Raw genomic sequence first — 19429 nt, forward strand, 5'->3', positions numbered from 1 at the left:
AGAAGTGAATCCTAATAAGAGTGTTGTGATGCAATTAAATAACTATGACGATTCGTATCACTACACAATATATGGAATCGTGCTACGCAAAGTAAGAAACTATAAAGATTTCGGAGTCATATCAAGCAGTGATCTCAAAACCACTAGTCACTGTAAGTCTGCTGCTGCGAAAGGCTATAGGGTATTATTATCTATTCGCAGGTCTTTCCAGCATTTTGATTATGAAATGTTCAGATTGTTATATCCGATTTATGTGCGACCACATTTAGAATACGGGATTCAAGCAGCGCGTCCTTGTTTCAAGTATGAAGCAGAGATTCTGGAAAGAGTCCAACGACGAGGTACTAAGATGGTACAAGGTCTAGCTGGCCTATCTTATGAAGACAGACTGAGACACCTTAACTTATTTCCGTTATCTTACCGTAGAGTACGGAGTGATCTTATATTGGCTTATCGTTTATTGAACGATGACCTTGGTATTAACATGTCTTATCTTTTACTTCCGTCTAGGACTGATCATTTGAGAGGACATTCGAAGAAAGATCAAAAACCGAGATCAAATCGTTTACGTCTGGAGTTCCGTTTCTCGCACCGAGTAGTGAATTACTGGAATTCTCTACCGGAACACGTAATATCAGCACCTTCTGTTAATATATTCAAAACGAGATTGGACCTCCACAGTATTACAAACTGCAAGCATTATTATAGGTTGATAGGCCTCCTGTCCTTATTACTGAAGAATGATTATAAGCTGCTTCTAGATTAGAAAGCCATCAACTGTTAGCTCCTTTCTATTTTGTCGCAACCATCTGAAGGATAGAGTGGGTTATTCATCCGATGCGTTACATGTGCGTAGTCTGTCTGAGGTTCTCGCTATTTGACATCTAAGAGTAAGTCGTTGTGTGTTTCTATGAGACTAAGAAAACTAAAGCAGTAATTTCTCAAGACTTACTTGTTGGTAAATTGTTTCTTCGTCATTTGTGTTGATAAATCCATCAGCTTTTCTCTCGTGGACGTGTTTACAAGTTAAATTATTTCAATTAGTAGTGGTCCCGTCTTAGTCTCTTTCAGTGTGTTTCTTTATTTGTTGTCTTCTGTTAGACGATCTTAGTCTGTGTTGCCTGCTAACTATGAAAGCTCTAGCCTGTCTACGTGGGTATCTGGCAGTCTTTAAGCCTTCCAGATCCAATATCTGTAGTGTCAGGAAATTCGTCCAAACCTTCTATAAAGTTAATCTCATTTACTTCTTGCTGACCAGCCGGCAAATAAAGTTCATTTTTGCATGACTTACCATTACTAAAGTCATATGGTTTTATTGATAATTTTCATGATTTTCTAAAGCCTGTCGGTTCATAATTTTGTGGAGACTGCTTAGATTCTGTTTCTTAGGCCATGATAACCTACACCCACCTAATGCGATAGTCAGGTACACTGTCTGGATGACATGAAACATTGTTAGAGTAGCATCAACATAAATTTAGGGTTGTCTGAACAACCTAGAATATAGTTCGTAAAACGACATTTACTTCCCTTCATACAAAGTGCCTAATGTTGTTGATATGTTTTTTTGGTTTGTATCTGCGACTAGTAATCAAATTTACTTTGTTACTTTCGCAGCTGATTATCCATTGATCAGTATTCTGTGGAGGGCTTCCCTACATTGAACAACCGTAACCTCTGCTTTAAAAAGGACAGTATTGTTCTTCCTCGCTGAGTTAAATTTACAGTTTTGATTGTTTATTATGCGTCAGGAGTATTGTTTTTCCTCGAAAGTAACTAGTCATCTGTACTTTTTAGAAGTGTGCTTGTCTTTTTTGTTGCATTTTTGGATCTAACAGTCAATTACTAATGCACGAGCCGTCGATACCCTGTGGGAAGTAGCATACAGTGCGATGAGTGCAAAGGATGGTGCCATAAAGTTTGAACGAATCTAACCCCTGTAGTTTTCAAACGGTTTGGTAAAAATAGTCGCGTGTGATTGTGTTAGCGGTGCTGCTTGGACGTAAACAGCTTGCTATCCGAGGCCATTACAACAGTGAGTACTGCTAAAAGAAGTATTAGCAGACGTAATCGAGACACATCAAACAGTACTCACTCGGTCGATACACAAATTAATGTGAAGTTACTTCACATAGACTGAGTCAATTGACTTACGTGGGCAAATGGAAAGACGACGGCCTATAAAGAAGTTTGTTAGGAATAAAAGCTCAATAAAGGAAGTTTTTTCTGTCCCTTGCCTTTCGAATGGAAGCGAGCAGAAAACGCCTGGAAAACATACTCATGGAGTTATGTCTTTTTCTAGCAGGAAAAACAGCTTGACTGTTCAAGTAATCGATAATCATCCTGGATCCGTCAGCGTGTGTGTGTGACGCGACTGTGATTTCTACTCCTATGAAAGTTGGCGAATGGGCATAGATCAAGAATAAGAAACAACCTAGTGTTGCCAAAGAAAGCTGAACCTGTGAATTAGGTAGTTGCCGCTTGAAATGCAGAGCAGAATGATGCTAATTATATTGGTCTACCGCAGTCCAAACTGTGAGATAGATTATATCTTACTAGACAGTCATCAAATTGTTGATGTTTAATCTTAGGAGACTTTAATGAACCTACGGCGCACTGGGAAAATCTGACGAATAGGTTGTAAGAAAATTCTTCCGAACGAAAACTATTTGACGGGTTTATTACATGTGAGAGAAACAACTAGGTACGACCCGGACTCCGAATAATCCTTACCGGGTCTCATACTGACCCATTACAAGAATGACGTCACAAACCTTCGTTGTGTCACCCCTAGGGAAAAGTGACCATGCCGTTCTAGTTTTTGATTTCCTTATACTTGTCAATAACGCAGATGTGTCAGCCCAAGCCAAACTGAACGTCTGGAAAGCAAGTACACGAGAAATTATACATTCAGCATCAGCAGATTGGACCACGGGACCAGAATCCCCCATTGAAACGGCTTGAGAGGTATTCAGAAATTTGTACTGTTACTGTACGGCACATTCCTTGGACTACAAGGAGTCAGAGAAACTCCCCACCATGGTTCAGTAAGGAGGCTTGTACTCTTCTCCCTAGGAGGAAAATAATAGGTTACAGAGTACTGATAAAACAAACTTTCAATATTAGGGAGCTTGAAATATTTGTGTTTCTACCCTCGATCAAAATTTATCTATAAATGTAGCCTACATTGACCTTAGTAAGGCTTTTGACAAGGATCCTCACAACTGGCTGTTACCAAAGTTAAGTGATATCCGGATTAAAAGCAATTGATTTATGTGGATAAAGAACCTCCTAGTTGAGCGTCAACAAAGTACAGGTGAACTCAAAGTTATATAGATGGGAAACTGCCTAGCGGAATGCTTCAGCGTACAGTTTTAGGGCCAGTGTTTTTCCTACTATATTTAAATGGCCTTCCTAGTCCTGTATATATTGACGATTTAAAGATGTGGAGGGCGATAATAAGTGAAGGTGATAGTTTATAGCTTTAAAATGATCTGGAGAAATTATATGGATGGTTTAGAATTTGGCAGTTGCCGTTGAATGCTTGCAAATGTATTGTGATGCATATTGATCACCAAGGTACAGATACATACATGACGACTAACATTGAGCTGCCTGTTGTCCAAACACAATGACCGTTGTTGCTACCTTGACGTGGTGATCAGGCTTACCTATCGTGATGAAGCAACCGAGCTATACTGGCTGGGACAATCGTTCCTCAAGGTCCTACCATATCAGACAGGTCGGTTAAAGAGCGGTAAGACTAGAAGCAACAAACTCAGAGTCCGAAGGCGAAGTCATACTGCTGACTGTACAGTGGTGTGATGGTAGTAGGGTGTCTCTCTCAAACAACCAGCATGACAGCGATGTTGCCTTCTCGCAAAGAAAGGATAGGGTTAGAAAAGGCTAACACTAAAAACGCTCACCTCGCCTTATCTCATGGGTATCTGTCTCCGGTGACAAGGTCTCGACAAGTACAGAGCTAACACGAAGATTAATCATAAAAAGGTCGTGTGTGACCGACCTCAAGCAGTTGTCCTTTGGGCACTGTGGTCACGCTCTCAGGTCACTAAGACCACCTCTAATACAATTTGCTTTTCAGGTACCTCCAGAAGAACCCTTCCAAGGTGTGGGCAACCGGGAAGTGATAACCGCCCTCATACCTCTAACAGCACCCAAGATCACTGTATTCATAATCAATCTTCCTCTTCAATTACTATTATTCCTCTTACATCGACTTTCAACTCTAAACTTCCTCTTTCGGCTTCCTCCTCAAGTATCACCATAGCCAACGATTCTAGTGCGCAAAACTCTGTCCCAGGTCTACTGAAACCTCGCTCCAAACTACATATTGGAGCCCTCAACGTACGAACCCTATATCAAATCGGTCAGCAGGCTTCCTTGGCTAAAACCCTAGAGTCTCTTACCATTGATGTATGCTGTGTCTCCGAAACACGCACACAGGATCCCAGTGTGGTTATTCACTTAACCTCACCTCGGCAAAACGGAGAGCCAACGAGATACACCCTACGTGTATTTGGTGACCCGATGGTTAGTTCTGGTGGACTGGCAGGTGTAGACATAGCACTAAGCATGGGGGTCGAACAAGCACTGCTAGAGTGGATCCCCGTCAACAGTCGTTTATGTGCTGTTCGGCTAAACGGCTACGTAAGAACTCGGAAGGATAGGGACACACGTCGTTGCCTTTTTGTCGTTTCTGCCTACGCTCCCACCGACTGCAGCTCAGATGAAGTGAAAGATGCATTTTACAGAAAGCTGTCCGAACTTCTTCAGAGAGCTAAACGCTCAGACATAGTACTCGTTGCAGGTGACTTTAATGCTCAGATAGGTAGTTTAAACCAAACAGAAAGGCATTTAGGTGGATATTTTAGTATTCCGACACAGCAAACAGATAATGGTGATCGTCTGCTGCAACTATGCTCAGACAATCGTTTATTTTTAGCAAACACAAATTTTAAGCATAAGGAGAGACATCGTCTAACATGGCGACCCCCTACACCAAACCAACGATGGACTCAAATAGACCATATTGCCATCAGTCATTGTTGGAGAGGGTCGGTAGAAGATTGTCGCTCATTCTGGAGTACCTGCTTGGACTCCGACCACGCCCTGATACGGGCACGCATCTGCTTGCGCCTCACTGGACGCAAAAAAGCCACAGTAAAAAGACCCATTCGAACCGAACTGAGTAGCGAGGAAACCAAAAGTAGGTTGCAGGAACAACTGAGGTCACACTTAGGTAGTTCTGAAGACGAGGCTGACCCAGATGTTGCTTGGAAAGATATACAAACAACTGTGGAAACAGCAATGAAATCTATTCATGACTTAAACCACAGAGTTACAAAGAACCAGTGGATTTCCTCAAGGTCTATCACACTGATGGATTCTCGCAAACTCGTCCCATCAGGTTCCGAACATGATGAAGAGCGACAACAAATCAGATCTAGGTTAAGAAAAAGTCTAAGAAACGACCGTGAGCAGTGGTGGGCTATGAAAGCAAAAGAGATGGAAAAGGCGGCGACTATAGGGAACACAAGACAGCTTTACAGACTAATAAAAGAAACTGGAATTAATAAGTCAAGTGTAAGTCAGACTATTTTGGAAAAAGACGACACTCTCACATGCTCCCAGTCCAGACGTTTAGAACGATGAGCGGAACATTTCAGAGAACAGTTCAGCTGGCCTTCAGCTACTCTACAACTACCCTCCATTCCCAGACAGCGTGAATGGAACATTGAAGTAGGTCCCCCAACTCTTGCTGAAGTTCAAAAGGCTATAGTTAATCTGAAACGAGGAAGGGCAGCTAGTCCAGATGGATTGGCTCCAGAGGTCTTTAAGTATGGTGGTCCAATTTTAGCGATTAGGTTGACTAATATTTTAGCTGAGATCTGGGAGTTAGACGTTATCCCATCTAACTGATCACAATCACTTATCGTCCCAATATATAAGAGAGTGTCGAAATCATCCTGTGACAACCATAGAGGGATTAGTTTAACTAATATAGTATCTAAAATACTAGCCTCGATAATTATCAAACGCCTAAGACTCGTGAACTGCAAACACGAGAGAACCAAGCTGGCTTCAGACCTGGTCGCCATTCGTCAGGTTCTAGAACACAGGCATATTTATCGGCGTCCGACAATGGTGGTCTTTCTCGACTTAAAAGCAGCATTTGACTCTGTAGATCGCGAGATTCTGTGGCAGTGTCTGTCATTGAAAGGCGTACCCCAGAAGTACATAAACCTTGTAAAGGCTCTTTACTCGAACACTGCTAGTCGAGTCAGAGCTTATGGCGAACTGTCATCTACTTTTGCAACCTCAAGTGGTGTCCGTCAAGGCTGTCCACTTTCCCCATTTTTGTTTATTTATTTATTTATTTGGACACATGAATATTGGTACAGGAGAGCGCCAATATATATGCGCCACACAAAACAATGAAAATTCGAGAGGAATACAAAGAAAGAAAAAAAAAGCTAAGGAGCGCAACAAAAAAAAGAGAGAACAATAACGAAGAGATTGGTGTAAGGTAATGTGCTAGTAATCAGGGAACGCAAAGGTACAATCGGAAGAAATCTTTCAGGTAAGGGAGACAGAACCACTTTTTATGAAGAAAGTAAAAGAAGGTTACAGCAGGATCGCCACTGGCTTCTATTCTGAGCCATATCTGATAACGTCTCTAGCCACTGTGTAGCACCATCTCTCAGACCCCAACCAGGGAGTCGTGAAGGACCAACACAAGCCAGTCCCTTGCAGCTTTCTTTCATGCCACGACACCATGTCATGCACTGACCACCTCTCCGCTTCTTCCAACCAGTCCCAGAGTCGGCAAATAATGCACGATGTGGAATTCTCTGGGACGACATTCGTTAAACATGTCCAAGCCACCGAAGTCGGTGTTTCAAGATGGTGACACCAATTGAATTATCATCTCTGTGCCCGAACACACGATGCCGAACCTCTGCATTACTGACATGGTGTTGCCACTGAATGTCAGCAATCCTTCGGAGACAGCGATGATCGAACACAGAGAGTCGTCTAACGTCCTCAACTCGGAGAGACCAGGTTTCACAAGCATAGAGCGAAACTGCTCTCACCGACGCGCTGTAGATCCGACCTTTTACGGCCAGACTAACATCACGAAGGCGCCATAGATGGCCCAGATTGGCATAAGCCGCTCTGGCTTTCACTATTCGTGCATTGATCTCATCACTCACACCCCCACCAGCACTTATGCAGCTACCCAGATACACGAACTTCTCGACTACATCTATCTGCTCACCATCCAGGGTGAGTACAGGATTGGAATCCCGCCAGTCTTGTAGGAGTACTTTGCACTTCGAAGGTGCAAAGCACATACCGTACCTACGGACATTGATTGCCAACTGATTAAGTGTGGATTGCATGCCTTGGGCATTATCGCACAGTAAGACAATATCGTCCGCATACTCAAGGTCGAGAAGTCTTTCTCCAGGCAACAGATCCACACCACGATTACTTACATTCATCAGAGCTGTTTCCAGAATGTCATCGATGGCGAAGTTGAAGAGGAATGGTGAGATTGGGCAACCCTGCCTAACCCCATTACTCGAATGGAACAATGGAGAAAGGTGGTTGTATGCCCTCACTCTGCCTGAGGTGTTTTTATATAGGGCTTTTAGGATGTTAATAAACTTCTCAGGCACACCCTTCTTCAATAGACAATCCCAGAGAACAGTTCTGTCCAACGAATCGAAGGCAGCACTAATGTCAAGAAACACTACGATTGTTGGCCTTTGATAAGTATGGCGGTGTTCTAACATTTGACGGAGGGTGAAGATATGATCAATACATCCTCGACCAGAACGAAAACCAACCTGCTCCTCGCGAGTCAATCTTTCTCGGGTTTTGAACAACCTACGAAGTATGACGGAAGCCAATAGATTGGACGCAATCGGAAGTAGACTTATTCCCCGATAGTTGTTACAGGAACGACTTGAACCCTTTTTAAAGATAGGGACAACTATCGACTCATTCCATGACGTTAGCACACTCTCTAGCTCCCAAACCTTTGTAAACAACGTCGTCAATTCCCTAGTCAGATAGTCACCACCATCTTTAAAAAGAGCCGGAGGTAAGTCATCTGGGCCCGGGGACTTGTAGCGCTTCAATAGTTGGAGTTCCTTGCGGACTTCCGCCTCATTTGGTGGATCAGTCGTCACCAGCCATGGAGGGCAGGACAGTCTGACCGATGTTGCCGGAGCAGCAGGCCAGTTGAACTGCCCTTCGAAAAATTCTGCCCACCGTCCAAGACGTCGATGGATGTTAGTGATTGGCATCCCATCATCCTCGCAGATTGTTTCACTCACACCAGACTTCTTGCTACCAGTGGCTCGGATGAGTTGGAAGAGCTTCCGGTAGTTACCAGATGCAGCTGCTGCTTCCAGCTCATTAGCACGCTTCGACCACCAGGCTTCTCGGTCCTTACGCAAGCTTTTCATTACGTAACACTCTTCGTTTGTGGCCAAACTCACGGCCACCCGGAGTAGACCGACGGGCTTCAATGAGTTGTAAGGAACCAGAAGAAACCCAGTGCTTAAAAGCGGGACGTTTCGGGAACCCACAACTGACTGTACCCGCCATTTTCATGGCGTCATGCAATTGCAACTAATGCTCATCTATACTTTTCGGTGGAGTGGTAGCTAGCCTAGAGGCTAGCTCGGTTCGATACTTATTTGCAACAGAAGTTGCAACCAGCTTGCTAACATCAATCTTTTGGTGGTGGTCACTTCGTTGTCCACTGAAAAGTAAGGCAAGATTGGCGCAGACCAAGGCATGGTCAGAGTCCAGATAGGTACTCGAAAAGGAGCGGCAGTCTTGTACACAACCACGCCGGCGGTAGCTGATCGCGATGTGATCAATCTGAGTCCAGGCTTGGGATGCAGAGGGAGGACGCCAGGTGGCACATCGGCGATGACTGTGCCGAAAGTTAGTGCTAGCCAGAAACAGGTTGTGGTCTGTGCACAGTTGCAGTAGACGGTCCCCGTTATCTGACCTGCGACCAACGAGTCCCCATCGGCCACCTAAATGACTCTCTTCTGTGCCTAGACGCCCGACCTGAGTATTCAAGTCTCCAGCTAGTACTACAATATCTGTCGAACGCACTTTCTGGAGAAGAACAGATAACTGGTGGTAAAACTCATCCTTGATTGCATCCGGGCTGCAATCTCGGAGCGTAGGCGGAGATGACGAAAAGACATCGTTTCTCACGCTTGATTTCTTCTCACTTTGATGGAACTTTCTAATCTAACAGCACATAATCAACCGACTGTTAATGGGGATCCAATCGACTAGTGTTGCCTCAGCTCTAGCGCTTAGTGCGACACCAATGCCTGCAAGACCAGACGAAGATGCCACAGGGTCCCCGGATAAGCGCACGTAAAACAAGCTTTTTGAAGTGACAGATGTAGAGCGAATTTGTAGTTTTTCGCTAGAGTCTTGAATACGGGTCTCGGATAGACAACAAACATCAATATTAAGACTTTCCAAAGACATAGCCAGCCTTATCTGTTGACCAACCTGCATAAGTGTGCGAACGTTGAAGGCAGCCAGTTTGAATGGCGCACGTGGTTTCAGAAAAGCTGCTTCAGTACTCATATTCGATGGTAACATACAACTTTCAACCGGACAGTGACTCGAGAACGTTTAGATACAGTCGAATTTCCACCAAAGCCGAGCCGCTGTATAAGTATGAAAGAGGGTGAATAATGTGGTAAATAATAATAATAATAATAATAACGACAATAATAGTAATAATAATAGTATTAATAATGACAATAATAGTAATGATAATTATTTGAATCGACTGATTGTTTTTGTTTTTCGGAGCGATAAAAGTAGTTGCCAAAGACATAGAGTTCATCGTTTGTGTGTGAGCTGTGATACTGCCCGGGTGCGCAAACCGAAGCAAGTGGTTTCCTTAGGGGGCCACTCACCGAGCCTTTGACCTAAAGGTCTAACCCACAAGGGAGTGGAGCATCGTAAGGAGATGCAGTCCCATGGTACCCGGTGACCAACGATTGGTTCATACGCCGTTCGATCCCGCAGGATACTGGAGCCCATGTGCACCATTGATTTGGAATCCGGTTAAAGCGCCGGACATTCGCTTTTCGTCCTCTCATTTTCGTAAACAACAGTAGTGCCACGAGAATGCAATGAGTAGGACTTCCGTGGCAGAGGCTGTATACGCGTGGCCGTGTGAGAGTATTTCGAGAGGGAGAGCGGACTCACCCCACTCTCGGCCGTACCAGGGCATTCGGGGGCATTTTTATTTAACTTCATCATAGATCTACTGATGGAAATAACTTTCTCGTCGACTGAGTTCTCGGGTATTGATCTCCATCCAGGAGGTCCACTTATCGACTTAGAATACGCAGATGACATAGTCCTGTTTGGTGAAGATGCTGACAAAATGCAGAGTCTTTCGGTAGCACTAAGCAACAATGCCAGAATGTTTGGAATGCGCTTCTCTCCCTCTAAATGCAAGCTGCTGCTTCAGGACTGGCCTGCGTTAACACCTGAACTAAGGATAGGGAGTGAAGTAGTCGAACGCGTTGACAACTTCACTTATCTTGGAAGTCTGATCAGCCGTAATGGGTTGGTATCGGACGAAATCTCAGCACGGATTCGAAAAGCTTGTTTGGCTTTTGCCAACTTACGTCACCTTTGGCGAAGGCGAGATATCCGTCTATCAATAAAAGGACGAGTATACTGCGCGGCAGTCCGTTCTGTTTTACTTTACGGCCTTTAAGAGTAGGAGACACCCGTAAGCTACTAGTATTTGACCACAGATGTCTTAGAAATATTGCTGGCGTCTGCTGGGATCACCGGGTAAGTAGTAGTGAGGTTAAACGCAGGGTATTAGGGAGTGATGGTAAATCAGTTGATGAGGTTATGAATCTTCATCGACTGAGATGGTTAGGCCACGTGTTACGTATGCCTGAACACCGATTACCATGACGTGCAATGCTAACCGGTGTTGGAGATGGTTGGAAGAAAGTAAGGGGCGGCCAAACCAAAACGTGGCATCAGTGCTTGAAGTCACTAACTTCTAGTCTGAGCCATGTTGGTAGATGCAGACTACTTGGTTGGGGTCCGCGTGACTATCGTAACCAATGGTTGGAGACTGTAGGTGACATGGCTCAGAATCGATCACAATGGCGTCGGTGTATATACTCTCTATCTTCCCTTAAACTAAGAGATTAAAATCACTTCATATCTTTCTTTCTATGAACTAATTCTTTCTTCCTGTAGTATATCCTTATTGCAATCTTTCTTTTATATATTACTACTATTGACTTAACTACTTTTATGAATACGGTGTTCATCTTGTTGTGCTAATGCGGTATGGCAACTTTGACGGATGCATATGTGTGCCTGGTCCTACGTTGTAGCTGACTGACTGACTTGATAGAAACTTACTTCATCTGATTTTGGTTTTGCGCATGGAATTTATATATTTTGGCAATATACCTATTCTGCATCAACTCGTAAAGTTCGATTGTATCTCACTTCCTTCCTTTTGTTACAGCAGGCGTCAAAACTCACGGTTAATCCATAAAAGTCAGGTTTTTTATTGAAGAATAATCAAGTTATTGGCTTTTGTATTACCCGATTTTATATTTGCTTGGTATAGCTGTGTTAATAACTCTCTTTTACTATGTGAAGATTCGTGTACTTGGCTTTGAGCAACATTACGTGTTTGGGCTAGTAATACTACCCGGTTGCTCAAGCCAATACTGTTACCACTTCTGCTACTTAGGAATTTGTCATGATAATTTTATCTCTCCGTGTTAATATGATGTGGAAATCTGAACAGACACACATTTTCAGGTTCTACGTTGTACATGACTAAAACCGAAGTAGACGGAGCGGGTTTCGAACCTCCCACTTTATTACCTGATTAGGCATCTATATCCTTCTTGAAAGTAGGTCTCTTGGAATTTGGATAATATTCTGTTACTTGGCCGAAATTAGTTTGCTGTCACTATATAGTCTTCTAAGTTTACTACTGCTTTAGTTATGAGACTGATTTTTAGTGTTAGTGTCAATAACATCAGTGATATCTAGTGTACTCTGTAAGTAAGCAGTGAATTTTTATCTGCATAATGTGTGTCAACTGTTAATTTACAACAGGTTTCGGAAAATATCAATGATTTAATGTGTAAATTGTCTCTTATCATTATGTAGATACCAAATAAAGCTAAAAATGCCCCGACAAGCGGAACTTATCTGTCCAGAAGACCAAACACCCATTCGAGGGACCTGTAAACCAGCAGATGCTGAATCACATGTCGATTGTACTTCACTTAAGGAAGTAACGAAAAAATCCAAACACCATTCAAAAAGAAGTTCTCAAACTACTCACTCAGATTGTAAAGAGAAAACTCTGAAAACAAAACATGCAAAGAATAGAAACGAATCCTCAGTCGTTATCAGTCCTAAGCTCTCTTCGGATGTTAACCAACCGAACAGTGCAGATAAAGAAGGGCTTGAAAAAGAAATTACACTCGGCAAAAACAAGCGCGAACATGTGAAAAAAAAGCGAAAACATTCGAAAGGTGAAACAAGGCATGAAAAGCGTAGCAAACATGATGAAGCGAACTCTGAGGTAACTGTTGGTCAATCAGTTGTCAAAGAATCTGTCCGTAAACACAAGCATCGCGATAAACCTCATGGTTCGCCAAAGATGTCAATGGTGGATGGAATAACTCATCGTTCTACCAAGTCTGTCATTTGCGGGGACAGTTGTCGCCAAGATGCTCCAACTTCAGTAAAAGAACAAGGCTTTGAAGTTGTTCCACGTTCTTATACTTATGAACCCGTTCCAGGGACACCTTCATCTGCTTCTAGATGTTCTTCACATATTTCGCGTTCATCTTCTTTTAGCCAATCTCCGACACGCTCCGGAAAACATGAAATGCACCGCGTCCATGACCCACGTTTTCATGAAAAGTTACACAGGCAGAGGTATGAGCAGAACAGTAGATCGCCATCCATGCATTTACATCATGATCACAAACCTGACCTTCCTACACGGGCCACAGATAGCGGTCATGGAACTAATCCTGAAGAAAAGTATAATTCAGTAAAAAGAACGCAATCATCTGTCAGTTCACCTTCAAAGTCAAAGCGATATAATTCAGCTACTTTAAGTTACGGGTATCGTCAATCAACACAACGTCACCATTTATCCCCAAGTCATAGGTCTCACTCAAGACATCATGGACCTCACCGTGAAAGAAGTTGTAGTGGCTCGGAAAGATATGAATCTAGACGAACATCAACATACCGTGCAGGTGATAAACAACATATTCACTCAAAGACTTATCTCGCTAAGGCAAAACCCAGATATCATAATCCGGATGACAATCCTGATTTACATGAGATTAGTTATTCAAAAAATTATGAACGTCGCCACATACGTGATTCTAATAGCACAAAAAGACACGAAAGTGAAAGTCATCGACGTGAAACTATTGAATCTCTATCACCGTCACCTAAAATCTCAAAACAACTTCGTGAGAATTATGAACCTCAACATCATTCAACACGTCAGCAAGTTAATAACGTAAGTATCTACAGTCACTGTAGTTAAAGATGATCATCGTATTTTGGCATAGTGAATCATTCTTTTATAACTATTTAATCCATATTTCGATTGCATAACTGCCATACAATGTTTGGCAGTTATATCTGTCAACCAAAGGTTTGTTTTGGAATCAAAGTTTTCTGGTAACATTAAACCCAACGTCAATTTGTCTTGCCAAAAGATTAATATTAGCCATGACACTTTTTTATTTCGACGTAATAAACTTTTTTCATGATAATCTGTAAGATGTTCGCTACATATACTTATCGTTAATGAAATAATACTACAAGAAATTAAAAGTACAAATGTTATTCTTATTATCAACAATTAAAAGTAAAGTCAGAATTAAAATATAAAATCGATAATAAGTAACTTTAAAAGTGAAATGTGGTTAGAAAGATCTTGGAAACAGGGGTAAATTGGATTAGACTAAGAGGTCAGCAGGGAGGATTTGAGGCTACTTTAATTGAACAATCGATTTTGACAAGGTATTCTATTATTGCACCTCATATTACTTTCTTTTCAACCATATTTTACGGTGTTCATGTTTCCCGTTTAGAATGCACATTAAACGACTGATGTACCTGGCTGTACAGAAACGGCTGGAGTGACTAATGTATATCGAAGTGGTCATATTTGAGAGTTTGTCTGCTAGATCATTGATAAATATAGGTTTTCTTGTTAATTCAACACCAAAGAAGTAGAAGTTTAATCCTTTTTTTAGCTCAAAGGTAAATTTTGTTGCTACGTGGTAGGTAAAATCACAAATAATAAAAATATTTCCAATATATATTTGATGTGATTAAAATTCACAGACCATTTTCCAGATTAGTCATAGAACAATCTACTAATGACAGAACTAGAAGAATTCGCACGACTATTCCATCTTTTTGCTTGCAGTTCGTATCATTTAGTGTTAGTTACACATTGAAAGTACATCTTAGTAACACCAAAAAAAAATAGTTTAATGTAATTGTTTTTACCAGTTATGTTAGTATTATGTTCTACTTTCGTGATTTCTCCAGAAATACTAACGTTTCTAATCGTTAGTTTATTTAACTTTCTAACTGGCAGAGTAAAAGAACCTAAGCTATAAAAGCTCAATTTTACTCGATTCGGTCTACATCTTTCACATTTACCGGAATATCTGTTCATCTTTTGTCTGAATGCTCAGTGTTTATTAGTTATTACTCTCAACTATGTAATACGTAATATATACGTATTAGATAAGATGTCTCACGCCTTTGAAAAAAACCAATATTCGAATTTTTGTTTTGTTTATTTTACGTATCTATCATTCAGACTTTACAATGGCACCCGTATACAGAATCCAGTGTTCATTCTGCTCAGATCAATCACTGTTTTGGAATATAACGTGTTTTGTAACAATTGTATTTGTTTCTCTTGAAGTTGATGAGAAATTTGTTGTTCATTTCAGATGAACTTGATAATTTTCATTATCACTACAACGACTAAATAGTCCAGTCATCTATACTAAATAATCATCAAAATTTATTTGCCAATATTCTTATTTACTAGTGTCAGCTTAGAACTTTATAATTTAGTCTTACAGCAAAGGCACGACGCGTCAACTCGGAAGACTAAATCACCATGAACTTAAATTTAATCACATTAAGTAGAATTGAACTCTAACCAAGTTCACATATATGTATTTGAAAATGACTTGTTTTTTATTGTGCCGGCTTAACACACTACTCAAATTTCCGAACTGATATTTGTGGGACTGAATTAAAACCCACTTCTCAATACATAACGACTAAATGTTTAAACCTCACAGCTCTAATTTTGGTGCTGTTAAACATTTATCTAGTCTTCATGATTTAAAAAGAACATTTTTCAGACTAGTAAAATATGTCCTCATAATTCCGAAAGAAATTTTACTAGAAATTCACTTATCAATGTATGTTGTAAAACCTATGACTTTTATTCCCAATCCCCAAATAAATGATCATGGAAACAGTCAACCACATAATCTTTGTGATATTCTTTTTTCGTATGTTCTAAGTGTAAGACTAAACGAACTTGATCAACAATCGTATGACATGTCATCCATTGGCGTACAACGATATCCAAATGTCATTGACGACCTACTGGAATTAGTGCTTGAAGTATCTGTTGGTTTTCTATTCTTTATGATGCCTCTCATATACTGTATACTATGGTTGTGTTTCACTAAACATATATTCCAAGCTATTAAATACGTTTGTAGATTTAAAAGGTAAATAGTTAACCTATTTATAGCTAGTTTATATATACTCTCCTTGGAAATCGTCTACGCACTAATCCGATAAGTGTTTAACAACATTTTTATTCTTTCTTTACATGACTAATATATACAATATGACTTCGTTGCCTTTCATGCTCATGTTATCATATATACATTACTCGTACCTTACCTTTTAAACGTAGTTACTGAAATCCCAGTCAGACATACACCCACCTCTGTTGCCAAAACGTGATCGACGAAGCACAAATGAAGTTCATGATTCTTGTAGTCCAAGTCGGAAGTCAACCAATAGCATTCCAGTTTGTACTGAGTCTGCTCACCATCCCTCGAGTTCTCCTTCACATCCTCCTTGTTTTCTACCTAAGGACAAAGATCGAAAACTACAGACATCTCACGCTCTTTGTGAACTTTTGGATGGATTAAAGTGTGAAGATGTTTCGGATACTGAATTGCACTTGATAATCCCTCCTTCTATGATCAATACTATGTCGTCAGACACCTCGCTGGGTTGTAATAATGAATTAACATGTAAAGCTGAATTGTCAGTCAAAAATAATCGTGATGGTACCTATAACAGTAATGATAACAATAATAGTAGTAATAATGCGAATTCAAATCATTTGGCTGGTGAGAAAGTTGAGAAAAATGAAAGCACTCATCAAAATAGATTAAATAATAATATTAATCTAGACTCTTTAGAAGTTTTATCCACTCAAATTAGACAACATATGACAGGTCCAGAAAATTGGGATATTAATGACTTAGCCGATCCCATTGAGCTCGGAGAAGAATATTCAGAAAATACAACTGATCAGGCTAATTCAGATTTATTAAATTCAGAGAAATCAAACGACAGTTTGTATACGCCATGGCAAGAATTAATTGAATCAGCCGGACAAAAATTATCCTTAGATGCCACTAAATCGGATGAACAAGATTATGTTCAGTGTGTTGGAAATTTCATCGCTGGTATAGGACATCAAGACATTGTAAGTGTATTGTCGATAAACTTGTTTTTCTTTTTCAAAATTAAGTTATCATAGTTTCCATGTTTACTAGTATATTTTACCTTTTTAAATGTCTTTAATTGATATTCTGTTGATCTAAACACGTAACTGTTGACCACATTAAGATTTCACTACTTCTATAAACTGTTAACATAACATTTTTTCATACGCAAGTTACTCGTCGTTGTCATACTCTAAGATATTCAGGTTATCAATTGGATAAATCTTTATTTCATAAATTTGTTAATCATAGATTTCATTGAGGGGACGTGCCAACGGTATTGATGTCTTACGAAGGACTGGAGTTAGCCGTACATATTTCGACAGTGATTTGCTTATGCATTTATCAACAAATACTAGTTCAAATGAACAGTCTGGAGAGATTTTGTGTCAGACAGTCGAATTCCCAGATACATGGGCTAAAGCAAATTGTGGAAATTCACTAACCGGTTCAGGAATTTTAAATCAATTATCCAAATTAGTATTGCCTTTGTCACGTAAAACGGATGGTTATCTTCGTCAAGGTTTATTGAAAATTATCAAATGTACATAATTACTTGAACTTCTACGTATTTCTTTTCCTTTTTGACGATTTATGAGGATATTTTTGTAAAACAGTTTCCACTTGTTTACTTGACAACTTATTTGTACAAATCACCACTATAGTAATTTTTTTAATAACCATATTAGTAACTTTCTACTGTGAAAGAGTTATGTTTTTGTTCGTTAGGATATTTTATTCTCATGCTGTATAGTGATAATATGAGTTTCATTTCGCACATAAACTGTGGCTTTTAACCAACACATCATAGATATATTCGCCATTATCTTTGCTACTGTTATAGTACAATAAAATAAACACTATCTAGTGCATTACTCATATCAAAAATTGTATTCAGACTTGGAAATGCCAAAATAGTTAAGTGCTACAAAAACCCAAGATCTGTTATTAACTTTGGACATACGTATAGTTCATACGTAATTTTTACACGATGTTAAGATAAGCTACACAAGTAAATGGTGGTTAAAACAAGCTTATTGAATAATAGTGAAGGCTCAGTATAAATCATTAGTGTTTTTGATGGGTTGGATTAATTGCGATTCATATACCTGATTTACTGAACTATTCCATTCTGTAAAATGTAGTTGTATTATAGTGGTGTTTGGAATAGTAATAACACCTGGAAGAATAAATGTCGTATTCATCGAGCCGAATTACTATTGTTTACTGTTTTGTTATGGAATAGAATAGCTGTAGTAACAGAAATACTAATGTCATCTCTATTTTTTTGCTTTTTCTGTTGCGTAACATAAAAGAATAGGATACACACGAGTTAATTGGTACATTCACTCTGTGAATCCATTCTGAAGCTAAGACAGAAGTGTGATGATGATATCAAAGCATCCAGGAAAGTCATCTGTAAATTGATCTTGTAATTCAATCCGACTTCTGCTCATGTATTCCAAATTAATGGTGTATTATCCGTAGTCTAACATCACTTACAAATGCCTTAATAATCACGAAAAGATACGACCTAACTCGAAAACCCACTAGTTTGATTTGCCATAGCTTCACACAGAGAATCATAAAAGTGATCATGTAGGAAAGCACTAATAGTTGGGGAACAATTATGTAATTTAATATGGCGATGAAAAAGCGATAGAAAAGAACATGTTCACTGTTGTGACCGAAAACATTTAGGACCACTAACCAATGGTTTCCAAGATCTTAAGGACTCCATTCGGAAACCCTATTTTCACAAATCCTAGATAGTGCTTATTTCATGCCCTTCCAATAGTTGGCTTGAGATTTCAGTATATATCGACCAGCCAAAATATTACCAATAGAAGTTATGCTTCCATCAGGAAATTCAGAGACTACCTCTCATCCTAGGTTTTCAGAAGAAACGATTAGTCTAAGCAAGCAAAATATCTTATCAGCCTAGAGTTTTGAAAACAGTGACCCTGAACTGCAAATGTTCGTTATAATTTATGAAATGCAAGTGTGGTATGCTTATTATTATGATATAACCAAAACCTCTGTCAACAGATTGGCATACATTTTCTAGGCATTCACTATATCAGTTCTCACCAACCACAAATTTTCTATCAACCAATGGCTCTGTTCAAAGCCCCTATTTCACTTCTTTGATTACTTCAACAGTTTGCAGGAAATAAATTATAATGGGTGGTTTATTGTCTTGTGAATAACAAGAAAGCTTTCCTAATTATCAATCCTTTGTCTGGCATCGAGTATATGGAATTATACAGAGCATGTGACAGACTTTATTTCTTCTGTTACAAACCATACTAGGGCATATTTTTTCGTAAGTTGTAAAATGATCCCCACTATACCTCTAAGGTAGTTGACTTTATAGTGGCATTCGAATTTGAAAGTTCATGTAGATGTGAATACACAGATCTAGTTTTCGGTTAGATTTTTGTTATGAGGTGATAGAATATTATGTCGACTTCGACACCATAGTTTCCTAGCTGTATCCTACATGCGGTCTTATGTGGACAGTA

At 40.0% G+C, this 19429-nt stretch overlaps 1 protein-coding gene across 1 annotated transcript; it reads left to right on the plus strand.

The window, feature by feature from the left end:
- Positions 1–486: 486 nt before the first annotated feature.
- On the plus strand, positions 487–19065 carry ACSL6_9 (Long-chain-fatty-acid--CoA ligase 6). Its single transcript, XM_012945988.3, has 4 exons — positions 487–890; positions 12247–13627; positions 16079–16885; positions 17157–19065. Exons 2-4 carry the CDS (start codon positions 12266–12268, stop codon positions 17454–17456), a joined length of 2469 nt encoding a protein of 822 aa, XP_012801442.1. The 5' UTR covers positions 487–890; positions 12247–12265; the 3' UTR covers positions 17457–19065.
- The last annotated feature ends 364 nt before the right edge of the window (positions 19066–19429 follow it).

Source organism: Schistosoma haematobium, chromosome ZW, assembly GCF_000699445.3.
Source record: "Schistosoma haematobium chromosome ZW, whole genome shotgun sequence".
NCBI classification, from domain to species: domain Eukaryota; kingdom Metazoa; phylum Platyhelminthes; class Trematoda; order Strigeidida; family Schistosomatidae; genus Schistosoma; species Schistosoma haematobium.

Coding starts and splice junctions, on each gene's coding strand:
- ACSL6_9 (XM_012945988.3), top strand. CDS start 12,266: ATGCCCCGACAAGCGGAACTTATCTGTCCAGAAGACCAAACACCCATT. Junction 13,628..16,078: donor CACGTCAGCAAGTTAATAAC/GTAAGTATCTAC, acceptor TTTTAAACGTAG/TTACTGAAATCCCAGTCAGA. Junction 16,886..17,156: donor GTATAGGACATCAAGACATT/GTAAGTGTATTG, acceptor TGTTAATCATAG/ATTTCATTGAGGGGACGTGC.